This window comes from Phragmites australis, chromosome 2 (genome assembly GCF_958298935.1).
Source record: "Phragmites australis chromosome 2, lpPhrAust1.1, whole genome shotgun sequence".
In the NCBI taxonomy this organism is placed as follows: domain Eukaryota; kingdom Viridiplantae; phylum Streptophyta; class Magnoliopsida; order Poales; family Poaceae; genus Phragmites; species Phragmites australis.
The window spans coordinates 45,634,303-45,650,465 of NC_084922.1; the positions used below are offsets into that span (position 1 = coordinate 45,634,303).

The following is a 16,163-nucleotide window of genomic DNA, read 5'->3' on the forward strand; positions in this document are numbered from 1 at the left end:
AGGTTTGAAAACTAGCCCCCCGCAGATGCAGATAGCCATTTCAAAGTAGACATCGAGATAAATATGCCCTGCACAGCAGAGTAGTAATTTATCACATGCAATTCAGGTAATGCGTGCGATTTGCTGCGGAAACAATTTGGAGTAAAAGGCAGATCGACACGCATCAGACTGGAATCATAGGATAGGCTACGCCAAAACCTGAAATTATGGACTGGATGGTCCAGACAGCGGCCTTACCTAGACGACAATTGGTAAGATTAAGATGGGGCCGTCCTACCCGGCAAAAATCACCAAAATTCCTTTTGCCAACAACAGCGATAATAAATGAGCTGAGTGACACCGATACGCAGGCTGAGAAGATATCGAAACTTGCAGCGGCAAAGCCACATCCAATCTCCTACAGTAACGAAGCAGAGAGATAGACCGTGGAAAGTGTGGAGAACAGCCAGATCGAGCTCAGAACAGCGAAGAAGGCCCGATAGAGGTAGCTCGCTCGTCACGACAGGGAATAAAAGTCTGCCTCCTGCTTCTATCGTGCTTTCACGTCTCGTAAATGCAAACGCAAATGGTTGGTCCGGTCAGCTTGCCCTGCTGCGTATTTCATGTATGCATTGTCCCCTGAGACCTGACAGTAACTTTCAGCTGCATCACCAATTCAGCATTGCATTGTTGGGACGTAGCTACTTGCAGGCAGGCGAGTTTGCTCACGAATCTATCACTTGCAGGGAGCCGCGAACGTGAGAAAACGAGATGAAACAGGCAAGTCCCTGAAATGACGCAGAAGGCAAAGCCACGAGCCCACGGCCACCGATCTTGCACAAGCCCATGAAACTAGCAACGCAGCCGGAGTCAAGCTCCTGCGAGGGATTGAAATGAAGCTTTGACAAACATTCGCTGAACAAACTCGACCCTTAACACGCTTCATGGTAAAAAGACAAGGTTGTCTCTCTGCTTACGGGACATGTCGGCATTGTCCTGCCCCTACGTCCTGCCTATGTAGCAACTTGCATGCACATGTGTGGGTCTTGCCTCCCTGTGGCCGGGATCCTCTGTATACAGGATCAGTGGTAATTGTGAATTCAGCGCTGCGATGTACCGAGGTGAATCAGAAATACTAGTATTCCAACGCTCGGTGCACGCGTACCCCAGAATCTCAAGGTGGAACAGTGCAGCCATGTCGCAGAAGATCCACATTTCCTGCTCGACTTTTCCCTCCCAAACTCCTTTAAAACCAAGCTGCACAACCTAAGCAATGTCGCTCCATATTTTGAAGGTCCATACCAAACCCTCCCCTTGTCCCTCCTCCGGTTCACCTCTAACAATCCAACACCACGGCAATGGTCACCAGGAGGCTGGCCTTGAGCTCCCTTTTCCAAACCAAGGCCAAGGACACCTCGCCGCCACCACCTACCATGGCGCCTGCATGGCCGTGGCCGTCATGCAAGAACCCAAGAACGCAGTCCTCCCGGGCCGCGCAGCCGCCGGGCGCTAGGACCATGGCTTCTATCTTCCTCGACTCCGCAGAGTCCTCCTTCACGGCCTCCTCCGCGCGGAAGGACTGCTCCGACAGCCTCTCCACATCGTCCGAGGCGTCGGCGCTCGCTGGCGACACGGCGGACGACGCCGTCGTGCGCGGTCTCCTCTCCGACCGGCTCCTCTTCGACCCGGGCGTGTCGGCCACGAGCTCCATACTCGAGGAGAAGGCCGCGGCGGCTGGCGCTGCAGGCGAGGCTTTCGTCGGCGGCGTGGCTGTCGCGTTCGAGTCGGCGGACCCGTACGTGGACTTCCGGGCTTCCATGGAGGAGATGGTGTCCGCGCAGGGGGTCGGCGACTGGGGCTGGCTGGAGGAGATGCTGGGGTGGTACCTGCGAGCCAACGACAAGGACACGCACTGCGCCATCGTGGCGGCGTTCATCGACGTCGTGGTCGCCATAGCCGACCCAGCTCGCGCGTCGCGCTCTCCCCGGAGCTCTGCGTGCACGTTTCCAGCAGTAGAGTTGAGAAGAGCAAAGCTGGGGCACTCACCGCATGATAGCCTCTTGCCTTAGATGAACTAACCTTCATGGTTTGGCTTGTGTACGTTAATCTCGTCGTGCTTAATTAGTACTATAGACTGCATTAGATGTCTAGATGATCAATCTACGTTGATTCATCTGCTATTCAGGTTAACAGTTTGCACGAGCTAACCGTGAAAAGTTTTGAGCGTCGGGGCTCAGAGCATGTATGCGTAAACTACCTTAATTAGCAATTTGCGCACTATGCGATGGATGCATGATCATACATAAGTTCATCACGATCGAGTAAAAAAGTACTAGTAAAAAAAACTCAAATCACGGAGAGAAGACATATCCTAGCTTCGTCTTAAACTATGGAATATCCAACCCTGGCCGGCCGGAAAACTACAGCTTTTTGCGAGCACTGAGCCCGGTGGGCGGCCTATCAAGTGGAGGTGCCCTCTTATCGCTCGATTAAAAAAATACTGTTACTAGTAGAGTAAAATGACAATAAGACAGATACATATGGCGACCGGCAGTCGTGCTGGACTGCCCCGCCCCATAGATCACCATCGGAGTGCGCCTGACTAGCAGATGAGTTATCAATGATTATGATGCAAGACGAATGGTGGTACCATACGGTAAACCAGGCTCGTCCATGAGACCATGAGGGAAGTGAGCATAGGGCCCCAAAAGTTAAGGGCCTAGAATTTAGCATGTGTATTAGGTAATAGGAGTACTAATTAGTAATTAATTTCCTTAACTGTATCAGCGGTTCCACCTTCCTGTAATCTTCCCTGTTTCCGGCGCCCTCTTATCTCCTAGTAGTGTTTTCCTGTCAAGATTAACCGCTGTCCTCCTGATTTTTCTCCTCATAATTAATTCGCGATTTCCCAAAAAAAAGAGAGACTCGTTGGTTGTCAAAAGGCTCAAAACCAAAGTTGTTCATGTTGGATCGGGACCGCGGAAGCCATATAAGCCATGCTAATCCGGTTGTTTTGTTGCTGCAATTAACTATGGTTTTGTTCTTTCTGTACTTGTGCATTTTACCGGTGTTTTATTTTTCAGCCATGTTTTAGATTTCACACATTCTACAATAACACAAGAAATGCTTCGATTTCACACATTATACAATAACATAAGAAAGACTCAATATATTGACCACAATATCAGTTGAGAGTAATATTGTGGAGAAGATTAATTATGAAGCTCTAATTGAAGATTCATTTCAAATAATACTAGAAGAATGATGTTTTTCAAGTAAATATTATATACTACTAGTTTATAGTTTGAAGGTGTGCCTTTTAGCAATATATGCGATTCCATTATGGTAGCACAGCCCCCCTGGAACAGTGGTACCCTACTTTATGCACTTGCATGCATAGTGGCGTCCGACGCGCTTAGCGGACCACCATCTCAATATTCAGTAATGCACTTTGTTAGGTATTAATTTTTAATCTAAACATCAAGATCACTAGCTCCAGTAAATGAATACCACTGAAATATTAGTGCGGAAGCGTGAGATCAAACCTAAGTTTGGTGATACATTAGGTCTTGATGTTTGCTCGAAGCAGATCAGCAACGTGATGCACATGTAAACGTTGCAGTGGATGCCAGCCTGCTGAAGAGGTTGATACAGTGCATAAGATTGTCAGTGCGGTAGTCGTAGTCGACGTGTTGATGTCGCTGATCGCCGTCATAGTCAAGTGGGCGCAATGGCAGCGACAGCAGCGGTCTTCACCCCATTATAACGCTCTTATGATCAATTAGGATTGTTAGGGGAGCGGCTAAGGCTTACGTGAATCATCCTCAATGCCAGAACCTTCGTTCTGTTTTATAAGTCATCGCATAGGATGGGAACGCAACCAACTGAGGTTGGTCGTGCCTCTGATCAGGGCACATAGGTGGGACGTGCTCCCCCTTAGGGCTCGATCCCTGAATGACTCATAATGGAGCCAAGATCAAAACATCGATGTTCTTCCCTTGATCGTAAGACTAACATAATGAGCCCACTCTCGATAAAATAGCACACCAAGGCTAAACATTACAATAGCTAATGAAATACCATTGAAACCCAATAACCTATACCATACTACCTCATCTCGAAATGGATATTCGTTATGCTTAATGAGAGTTGGTTTGCTTTATGGTTATCTTATCTAGAATCACGGGCTTTTCAATAACCTCATGTCGGCAACATAATCACAAAAAATATGGGGTGGTAAGCATTTAGTGAGCGATGCCGCAAGCATTAATTCAATATTAATATGCTCAACATTGATGGTTTGATTTTGAACTCTATCTTTTATAATATAACACTTAATGTCGATGTGTTTGGCAATACCACACGACTTAAAAAATATTGTGTAAGTAGTTTTGTAATGCTGTCTTACATTCTTAATTCTAAGATAATATAAATTCTTTAGCCATACAGCTTGTCTGGTAGCCTCATAATATGCTACAAACTCAGCTTACATCGTTGACGATGACGTAAGTATCTATTTGGAACTTTTTCACGAGATAGCTACTCTAGTGAGGGTGAGGATAAAACATACCCTAGATTTTAATAATATCCACACACCTTGTAAATAGATTCTTAAAATGAGTATGTAGTGCTTAGTGAATTGCGAATAGTGAAGGGCTTTCTTAATGGCTTTTCAGTGGTCCAATCCTGAATTTGACTGATATATGCCAAGTATTTTGGTTATGAAAACTAAAAACAGGGCGTGTTCATAATACTTCTGATAGCTGAAGCATAAGGAACTGACTTCATCTGATCAGTTTCATAATGGTTCCTCGGACATCACATATCAAAATATCCTAAAATTATTGCCCTTAACAGTAGAAGCATGCAAGGCAGAGCACTTATGCATATTGTATTTCTTTATCACTATATCCATGTATGCCTTTGAACCTATCTCGGTGAACATCAATACAAAGAACATAAAAGCTTCACCGAGATCCTTCTTAAGACTAGGATGATGAATTTTCTCCTTTTAAACTTTACTTAAATGCAGTTATCAATATCCTTATGATTTGAACCAAAACAAAAAGAATCATTAGTTGAGCTTTATTATTGTCAATACCTTCTCTAATCTATTGGGAGTTTCTACCAAGTCCCATTCACCATTATCACTCAGACTTTAATTCATCTTTCATGGCATTAAGCCACTCAGGGGAAAGTTCTTTATATAAGTTGGGATCTTCTGGGACTGTTGAGCCTCATCGTTAGATGCTTCTTTAAGAATTTCATAAACCTCAACAGCTCCCCCTCAAACTATGCAATGGTTAGAGTTAGAGAGGTCTAAAGGGTGGAGAATCAATGCCTTAATGAGCTGTTCTATTATCCCGCTCAAAACGTGGCAAAAAAAAAAGACAATGACACGGTTTCGAATAAGTCTCATTACTCACATCACAAACATTCAGAGATATCAAAAATTTATTCAAAGGAAGCATGACTAATAATTTTTGAATTTAAAATTAATGATACACTTATTGTTTACAAAATTACTTAATAACCATAATCGTCCAACGAAGAAACTAAAATAAGATTTCTCCTGACGGAAAGAGCATGAAAACATTATTAATTGAGCTACTTCTTAAATTTATAATCCCCTTGAAATTTTCTTTTACTAGAGCCGCTAACATTATACACATAATCTTTATTTTCGGCACTCAGCCTCTTCTCCTCTTGGATACACATTGTGATCAAGTCGCTCATAGCCTATTTCTCCTCCTGAGTTTGGAGATGCCATTAGGTCTTGATGTTTGCTCGGAGCAGATCAACAACATGATGCACATGTAAGCGATGCAGTGGATGCCGGCCTGAGGAAGAGGTTGATGCAGTGCATAAGGTTGTCGGTGCGGTAGTCGCAACCGACGTGTCAATGTCGCTGATCGTCGGCATAGTCAAGTGGGCGCGGCGGCGGCGATCTTCACCCCATTACGACACCCTTATGATCGGTTAGGGTTGTTAGGGGATGACTAAGGCTTACGTGAATCTGTCATCCTCAATGCTAGACCCTCCGTTCTGTTTTATAGTCGTCGCACAGGATGGGACCACAAGCAACTGAGATTTGCACCCTCGATCAGGATGCATAGGTGGGATATGCTCTCCCTTAGAACTCGGTCCCTGGTTGACTCATAATGGAACCGAGACAAAACACCAACCCACTTGTCATACAAAATATCGGCAAACTAGATTTGTTGTATTGGAAATGCCATGTAGCTTTCGCATGAACTTTTTTAGGTTTTCAGTTGAACTTTTCACCTTTTGATTTTTTTATACGTTTCAACTTTTGATTTGATTGAAGATTCGTGCTCAGCTGTTGGAGTAGCCAACTTCTCCCGTGACCATTGCTGCGAGTTAGGGCACGGTGCTGTAGTTAGACAGTGCATCTCGGCAACGCTATGTTCCATGAGGTGAAAATACCACTGCCAACAGCACCCAGCTAAGATGTAAAAAGCAATCTGCAAAAGCAAAAGGCTGAGATGTATGCCCGACAACTCAACTTGACCTAAATATTAATATAGCTTGCGCAATTATTTTGTGTAAACTAAAATATATTGCATCTGTTATACGACTCTAATTATTATGGATAGAAAATTAGTCTTCTATTTGTGAGGGGCCGACTAGCGCCTAATCCGCAATTAGTTGAAGGACCTCAAGCATGTGTCGGCTGAACGAATTGACAGACGGCAATAAAGGCGAATCTCAATCAAACTCGAGACCAAAGAAGGGGAAGGGGATGCACAATTTTGGCAGCTCAAGTAGTACGTGGAAGGGAACCGTAGCCTTGTACTCAGCTGACGGCATGGTTCCCATCCCTCAATCCTTGATGCATCTTCCTCGGTTGTTGTAGCTGCTTCCTCCGAGGTCTCTCACTTGGGCCCCTTGAACCATCGCAGCCCCCCTTCATTCGCCCATACATCGCCTACTTCCTTGCTTTTGCCGCGGTCACCCCTTCTTTGTTTGTGCCATCTTTGTCAAGCATTGCCTTTGTGGCTAGCCCACCCATGATGGTGATTTCCAGCAAGGTGCGCACGGTAGACCGCCGCCAAACGTCTACATCTATAAAAAAATCCTACAAAAATTCTACCTACGTGCTTCAGCACGTTGATGATAGCAACCTTGAATGCTGGTTTGAAATAAGCAATTAAAAGACAATCCTGAATAAACTCCAATTTCTTCTGCAATCCCTCGGCCGTTGCAGATAGAGAGAGCGAACCGAACCTGGTAGTGGTGCTGGGGGTGGTGGACGGGGACGACGCCACCGGCTACAAGGGCTGCAGGTTCGCCCGAGGAAGACGGCAGTGCGCAGCAACCACCCGCAGGCAGCGGCTGCGGCTGCGGCTGCGGCTGCGAGGAGTAAATTGCTAAGGCCCATGCTCCTCAGCATTTGTTATTGGGCTCGAGTTGTCTTGTGGGCTGTTTAGGTTTGTGTATATTGGGGTCGTGCGGGATGCAAGCCACTCTAAAGTTTTCTTTTCCTTTTGGGTGGAGATTCCTACTGCCATGTGGCTACTCCCGATTCCCAAACAAACAACAACAGATAGATTAGTTGTCGATCAGCACCCATGTAAGTTAAAACCTAGTATAGCGTTGCAAAGAAAGCTGCTATGCATGCGCAGGGAGGTTTCAAGAACTAGCAATTTTTAGGATTGCTATACCAGCTATTACGAGCAACTATGTATACTTACCATCAAACAGTTGTACATTGACTTTGTCAGGGATAATTAAAGTAGATTGCTCTACGCAGGAGTAGCACAGTTTGGATCCGGACTAGCACTCCCGTACTCTACACTATACCACTTGCAACAATGGAAAGAAAAACCGCATCGATCATTAGGTACAAGGCCATGAACACGGCACATCATTGATGGTGTTTTGGACGCGTGTGGAGTGAAGCTCGGCGGCACGCGCAGCGCAGCTTTACCGGCTCGCTCGGGTCGATCACAGCCTCACAGGATAGGGCGGATCGGGATTAGTGATCCGGTAATAAATGTAAGTAAATCCAAAGCACCCCCTCCCTCGCTTGCTACACATGTGTAGCCGCCGCCTCGACGGCACGGGCTACCCCATAATGACCCGGCGCGCGTGTGCGGCCGCTCGCGCTCGCATTGGCCCCTTCGCGGTTCGCATATGGAGTTGCGCACGCGATTTGGAGCGTATGCGCCGCCGTGCGCCGGCCAAAGGCACCGGTCCGTGATCCCTTTTACGACCGTGTCAGCATTAATGGGCGTGCTGCGTTGCCATGCCTTGCCTCGCCGCGCGGGCTCGCGAGTCGCGACTCCGCTCGCTGCCGCGCCCGTGTCGCGATCGCCCTCGGACAAAACGCCGCAGCGGGGTGGCCCTCCGCGCTCTGGCTGGGGGCGCAGCTTGCACTGACTAGGGGCTCGGCCGCCGATCGCAGATAGCTAGCGCCCAAAGCACTGACCATGTCAGGGTCACGAACTCCTGAGACAGCCCCCACCTGCCGAAAGCCGGCCGCGCTTAGCTAGCCAATGCGGACAACCTGGTATTCATTCGTTGCAGGCTCTCCGCCTGCACCGTTTCGGGGTAGAGGCTAAGCTTAAGTTGAATCGTATAAATGGGCTGAAAAAGAAAAATATTTCATTGTTTGTATTTGTTTGGATAGCTCGAATGAGTTTTTTTGTTGACTCAATTTGAAGGTAATTTGAAGGTGTACGAGTGGATGTAAGAGTTAAATATTATGATTTTTTATTTATGTAAAAAAGATTTTATGATATTGATAAATGAGTTCGTCTGTATAAACGGATATAGAGCTGAATCCGTAGAGCCAGTCTGTAAAGTAAAGCTTAAACTTTCAGGCTAAAATGAGATCATATATTTGTATCTATCGAATTAAACTATAACAGTAGATATAAATAGTTAAATATATTTTTTATAAGATTGTACGTGTCTATCGAGATAGGCTAGAAAAAAATCGAGCAACATCACACCTTAACAGGATCGTGGTGATCGCTGGTCGTGTTTCACTGTCTCACCACCGGGTGGTTTTGCTGATTTTACTGCGACGGTACGACTGAAAATCCACGGGAATACCCTTCGCAAAAAAAAAAAACCACGGGAGTACGTTGCCTGTGCTGAAGTTGAGAAGAAAGATCACGGGCATCGGTGGTACTTTCGTCCTGGCGGATTGGCTTCAGTGCTGTGGTATTGTAGTGCACTTGTGCCGCTTACCTGCCCACAAGTAAAGTCGTTCGTCCATGGATTATGTTGGTACGTACAGCTAGGAGGTAACGAGGAGTAAATTAGGTGCTCGTGCTACTACTGCAAAGGTTTTCAAGTTTCACTGTTTCATGAATCGATTGCTCTGCTTCCTTGCTTGAATTTGAAGCATGCCCGGGAGCGTTTGCGCGGCATGACCCGTGAATGCATGGGCATGGCCATGAATATGATCGTATCAAATATCAATTGCAAATGCATGTGCATGATTGTCAGTGCAACTTCAAGTTTTACTGTCGCACCATAAATCAGAGCCCAGCCGGCCCAAGTTTTAATCCGGCTCCACCGAACCACCGATGGCTCTGCTGCCATGGACGCACAGTGGAGCAACTCTTAACGAAGACGCAACAGAAACAGTACCATATGTACTGCACGCTTACTGATTGCGCACCTCATCCTCGCCGTACACGAACATGTTTGAGATAGGACCAGTAAAAATTTATGCCAATTAATACGCGTAAACAAGCAGCTACCTTTGTTTCGGTGACTCTTAAGCAGGCCTGAGGGCCTAAAGGCAATCAAGCCCACACAGTGCCGGTGTACTGTGGTAGCGTGGCCAGATGAAGCCGTTGAATGGCATGAACGACGTTGATCGCACAAGCTATCGCTCTCTATCCATCTCGTCCGCCACAACAGTGCTAGTACAACTGGTGCGTCAGTTCGCCCCACAGAACACAGTGAGCATCACTGCAACAGAGCACATCAAGCCAACAAGCCCCACCCCTCGCTCCAAAAAAATAAAGCCAACAAGCCCCACAGGAAACAGGCAGCAGGTCGCAGCTTTTGCACTCCACAGTCCACGGCCGCAGCCCACATCATCACGTACGCTAACGCGAAAATTTTGTTCCACACGAAACGAAACGGAAAGCTGGTATATGGAGGGACAGGATCACAGGACAGTGAGCAAACGAATCGCAGCAAAAGCAGCAGCATTAAAGCTCCAGTGTCAGTACAGCACAGTAGGATCACACCCGAGCAACACGAGATATCATTGCACCCCAACGGTGGCGCCACACGCACACATCATTTAGCACGTACTACATAGATGACATGACATAGATTAGTTATACACTACAACAAACAGCAGCAATTAACCATGCATGCATAGCCTTTTTTGGCTCAGCTTAAGCTCAAGACCTTCGCATGCAAGACGCAGCTCGCCGGCCGGGACCTCCGTTAATAGCCTCCCAGTCACGGATGAGCTGCGTACTCCGTTCATGGCAGAATGATTGAGTATTGGTAGTAAAACAAAGACTAGCTAGTGGTTAACAAGTAAGCAAGCGTACGTGCACAGCGTTGGACAGTGGATGATGAGCCGCCTAGAACTGGCAGGGGGAGGGCGGGCAGAAGAGGCCGTTGCGAGTCCAGAGGTCGGCGAAGGCGTGGAGGATGAGCGGGTGGTGGCGCGGCGAGTTGAGGGAGAGAAACTGGTGGAGGAGGTCGTTGAGGTCGTCCCACGCGTAGATCTCCTTCTCCACCACCATCTGCACCATGGACTCGCGGAAGTCCTCGTACGGCTCCGCCGAGTCCACCGCTACAGGCACGCTCTCCATGGCCACGCGCCCGTACTGCTCCTCATCGTCGTGGCGCGCGGCCCCGCGCCTGCGGCGCCGGCGCTGCTGCCTCCGCCGCCGCCTCGTCTCCTGCTCCCGCTCCTGCAGCGGCACCGCCACCGGCTCCTCGTACAGCGAGTTGGTGTTGATGAACGACGCGGGCCCCCACAAGGAGGAGTCGGTGGAGGTGGCCGTGGTGCCACTGCACCCGCCCGCGGTGGTGGCCGTGAACGCCGTGGTGGTGGACGTGGAGGAGGCGTTGGGGGACTTGGGCTTGCCACCGCCGCAGAACAAGGACGACGAGGAGGAGGAGAAGATGGAGAACAGCTTCGGCCGGCGGCAGTTGCAGCCGATGTCCACCACCGGCGGCTGCCGCAGCGTGAAGCTGGTGCCCCTCCTGGATGACCTGCCAGCAGACATGCTTGGTGCAAGTGTAGTGTACCTGTGTACGTGCTTGAGCGCGCACACAGAGAGAAGCTATCTAGTCGAGGCTACGAGCTCGGCTACAGTGAGCTGTTGCGTTCTTGGAGCTTGGAGCTGGAGGAGGCCAGGAGGATGGTGGAGCTATATATTAATGGGGCGCCACAGCGTGGGGAAACGAACGAATGGGCCGGGGGAGTAAAGATAGCAACGTGAACGGTGAGGTGAGGTGAGGTGAGGAGAGGAGGGAGGAGGCGGGGGAGCCAGCGTGTGAAGGGGGTAGAGGTGTGACCGTGTGAGGGGCTGAGGGCAAGTGTGATGCTGGTAAAATAAGCTGAGACAGTATACTGTAAAAGGAGAGAGAGAGCATACATGCACAAGCTGTGTCTGCATGCGATGACGTGCGAATGGATGCAACATGTATAGATTGGATCCTGGAGGATCATGTCAGAGCCTCAGAGGAGGCTTGCAGATGTGTGCATGCATAATACGGCTGGTGTGACCGGACAGAGAGGTAATTTTGCGCAGTAAATTCTGGGCAGGAGCGTATGGGAAAGAGGATGGTTGGGGACTTGGGGTAGTAAAGAATTTCTGGTGGTGGGTTGTAGGACGGAAGTCTGCTATTGGAGTTGACTAACTGTTCATGTGAGGACAAGCTGGCCCCGCTCCCATGCATATTTTCTCTTGAACTTTTGAAGGGACTTGCTACTTGTTCTTATTCTTAGTTGTATGTTGCTAGGTGCAGTGCTTAAGTTTTAAAAAGAAACTAGCTCTAAATATTGGGGACAATTGAATCATAGATACACTAATTTGAGCGTTATGCACTTCGTTGTCTTTATTCATTCAAACTTTGATATGTTGCTCTCATTCGTGAAAAAGTGTCAATTGCGGTGCCATCTGACAAAACCAAACAAGATTTTCATAGATAGTACGATCAAGAAATACCGGAGCAAAAACGTACTCAAAGATGGCGCAGAAATATGGGCGAATGAAACGACGAAGAAAACTGCGCCCAAGATCCTCTGGTGGATACATATGGTCAGATAAACATCCAAGCGTTTGATCTGCAGGCTGCAGCAAAACAGTCATAGGACAATGCTGCAGCCATGGCCTCATAGAGCCACTGTACTACTCCAGTACTTGCTCTGTTTGTAGTTCTGTGGCGTTCTGCCTCTCTTTCGCTCGCTCTCACTTTCCCTACTCAATTTTATCTTCAGAGAAAGTTGAAAACAGTGCTCAAGTGCCATGAAAAGTACAAAACTCCGACATAAAAACCTGTTTCATGCATCTATACACGAGAGAGAGGAAGAAATCTATGACACGATCTATGACATTGATGAGGTGCACAACTCACGCGTGTGCACTTCGAGGAAAATTATGTGCCTTCGAATTGCACGCTCTAGCTTCTATGGAGTAGCTGCGGAGTGCGCGCTGCATGCCTGGATCGCCACCCGCCTAGGCTTGCCTGAAACACGTATGCGTGTTGCATCTGTTAACAGTGAGGTCACTTTTTCCTCCTTTCTATGGCTCCTTGCCTGAAGAAGCTGCAGGGATCGGAGGGATCTTGGATACGGCTCGTAAGTTCCACCAGCGCAGCATGCATGCAATCCATCTTGGGCTGTTCACTCATGCACTTTCACTGTGTATGCAGCTCTAGCTTCTTTTCATGCGAGGTTTGGTCAGTGCAAAATACACTAAACACACGCGTACCAGTAAGCTAATCATGACCACATGCGCTGAAATGCGGCCGCAGCTACAGCTGAAGAATCGCTAATCATTCTCAGATCCAGAAGAATTTGCCAGCTACAAATCCCAGTTATTTTGATCCAACTAGCACTAGTAGTATAACGAAGCCATTACAAACAGATTAGTACTAGTACTACTACTAGTAGTATAATCAGTGCGCCATTTCAGAGAAGTCAAAGAGGATCTTCCCAAGGCTACAGTCAGAGGCAATGCCTATTTCCCTCGGAAAAAAAGAAAGGCACTGCGCATGCACGCGAAGGTTCGCAGAAGGAGTATAGAATAGAAGCCTCCATTTGCCAGTGAATCGTACGGCACCACGCCGATCGATCTGTACAGAGGCCATCCGCTGGGTTGGACTCCGGGCGCTGCTTAATCTCGAGCAAGCGGGATTATTTAAGGAGCTGTCGATTGCGGAGCTCGATGCATGTGCATTGCTCTTCACCAAGACCGGCCGGGGAGCACGGCGGGTTCTGCCCATGCCTTCGAATCCGGCTCTGCCCTCCTCAGGTTTTAAGACCGCTCTAATCGATCCCAATGCGCTGCCTGCAGGCCAGCACAGAGAGTTCAATTACTCCGTGGTCTGTGCTGGCATTGACGATCTTAAAACGCGATCCTGATTGGTTTGATTACTCCTGCACTACTTAATCCATGGGGTACGAGAGTAGTTTTATTTACTACTCCCGTCGATGATAAATATAGATAGTTTTAGATTTATATATAAGTATTAAGAAAGTAGATTAAATGATTTTGTTGTTTTTTATTTATTTATTATTAAAAAAAGATAATTTATTTATTTGTGAGAGTGGTAGTATTGTTAAACAAGGGCTAGACAGGAAAAAGAGAAAAAATATATATAGAAGTTCGAGAATAACTTATATTTAGAGAATAGTTGAGGAGGCTAAAACGACCTACATTTGCAACTGGAGGGAGTATTTATTTCAGGTAGAGAAAGTAAAAAATAATTTATAGATTATGGATTAAGAAAAGTTAGATTGTGAAATATTGGATTCTAAAAATCTGATAGTTGTTTGACAACATGTATTTTGAGGGATGGATTGCTGCTTTTAGAAATCAATAGTCTATAATATCCTCAGTTGTTTTGGTTGGCACGTCTATTCTTTTGCGACACGTTTAACATTCGACTGGACTTGTAATTTATTTTGAAATACAAAAATTCATAAAGAAAATTTAAAAGATACATCATTCATACAAACTTAGATATTTTGCTTCATAGTTTTTAACATTTTCATGAGCACACATATTTTCACGAGCGCACATATTTTTATCAGATATAGCATGCTATAATAAAGTCATCAGAACTAGTTTCATGATTTTAGATAGTTTAAAATTTAACCATGAATTTAAGAATTTATAATGTGTTTAATTAAGCACAGAAAATTCAGTAAACATTTCATGCATGCATGCATTTTTAACATGTAGGCCCCATGAATACAAAACTAACCAAATTTCTTTCATATTTTTTTAAGCTGTAATTATTTTTCTATGACTTTTACAAGATTATGAATGCATTAGTTCTAACTTACATAGCTAGTTTATCTAACTTTTTACTGTAGCAGCTACCAGCAACACTCACGGGCATCATGGCTGGATGCCAGCATGGCGCCACTCGCCAACAGTGAATCCAGTAGTGGAGGGTAGCACCAGCACTAGTGCAACCGGGAGCTCACCAAGTGCTTAGATAGCCCAGAGGAGCTCGGCAGCCGCGGGTCGACGGTCAGCATCTTCACGACGGCGGAGGAAAAACACACGGCAAGGAAAGCTTCAAATCAAAGGGTGTTGGCTATGTATCTACGACGAGATCTGATCCGGGAGGCACAAAATGATGTGAGCAAACCATAGATAGAAGCATTCGATCGACAGCTCACCGTAGCCAAGGAATCGACGGGGGTGGTGGGGCTCGGTGTGGTTGCTATCGCGAAAAGAGACGGCCGCGTGCTCAGTGCTCTTGCAGAAAGGAGGATGGAGGCAAGGGAGCTCATGGGGGGAGTCGTAGTGGTGCCATCCACACTGGAATACAAGCCATCCATGTCGTAGATCGATTTTGCGCTGGTCACCGGAGCTCGCAAAGCATCCCTGTACGCGATGATGTTGGCGAGCTTGGGCGCCTCTATGTTGAGGTCCAATGGATCTATTTGTGCCGGATCCGTGCCGATATTGGTAGGTCTGCACTGCTTTGATGGTGGCGGTGTCAAATCAGCGTCGACAACGGCTAGGGTTGCCAGGAGAATTAGAGGATGGTAGGGAGCGAGGGGTGCGATCGGGTGCAGATGGGGGTGTCGGGGGCAGGGGTTAGGACTATAGCAAGGGTGGGTAATTACCGTGAAAGCTCAATGTGTATTTTAATCTCTTAGTACTTCACAATCTGATGCAAGCTATGGAGAGATAGATTGTTGGATTGTAGCAATTTAGAGGTCAAATCGCTACAATCTAATTGTACAATATGCCTATTTATTTCAGTTAGAAATTGTAAAAACCACAATTTAAGACAAACCGGGTCTTAGGTTTTTGGAAGCTGAATATTGCCAGCCCTAGTTTTGAAGTGACAAATGTGTGCGCCTAAAGAGGAAGCTCTCAGTCTCAAGCCGTGTGATGTGAAATTTTTACTTTTTAGTTTTTTTTGAAAATATTTTTTATAAATAGATCCCCTAGTAAAAGATGTTTAGAAATAGACTCTTTTTACGTAGCTATAACTTTTAACGCTGTTGGACCATTACACGTCACTGTCGGGCTTGGCACCATTTTATGCCACCTAAGATGTAGGTTAAACGCACTTGCTGACGTATTATAGCACGACGTCGTAGTTCAATAGCACTGTGCCAGGTGTTTTGGCGCCATGCCATCTGCAGCGCGCCGACATGCTCCGGCACTTGTTCCACCTGATCTTGTGGCGAAACATCACCACTGTAAAAAGAACTTCACGGCAGGCTAGGCTGGTGCGCACCTCAGCTCTGTTGAACTCCCCGCTGTAAAAAGAATTTCACGGCAGGCTAGCCATCTTTTGTGCTTGTGCAAATTAAAACACCGATATTCTTTTTTGTTTGTTTGCTTAATCAGAGGAAATTATGAAAATTCTTGTAGACTCGGTCGTAGCTGAAAATAGGGAGGCATCCCAGGTTAATGCTTGAAACTTTGTTGCTTCCAATTATGTGCGAAATTTTACAACGGAACTGTATGTAAAAA

General features: G+C 46.8%; 2 protein-coding genes across 2 annotated transcripts; one reads left to right on the top strand and one right to left on the bottom strand.

Moving 5' to 3' along the window:
• Positions 1-1,003: 1,003 nt before the first annotated feature.
• Positions 1,004-2,388, top strand: LOC133910174 (transcription repressor OFP13-like). The gene has a single exon (XM_062352688.1). It carries the CDS (start codon positions 1,338-1,340, stop codon positions 2,046-2,048), a length of 711 nt encoding a protein of 236 aa, XP_062208672.1. The 5' UTR covers positions 1,004-1,337; the 3' UTR covers positions 2,049-2,388.
• A 7,729-nt stretch (positions 2,389-10,117) lies between these two features.
• Positions 10,118-11,487, bottom strand: LOC133910175 (transcription repressor OFP8-like). The gene has a single exon (XM_062352689.1). It carries the CDS (start codon positions 11,214-11,216, stop codon positions 10,563-10,565), a length of 654 nt encoding a protein of 217 aa, XP_062208673.1. The 5' UTR covers positions 11,217-11,487; the 3' UTR covers positions 10,118-10,562.
• Positions 11,488-16,163: the final 4,676 nt, after the last annotated feature.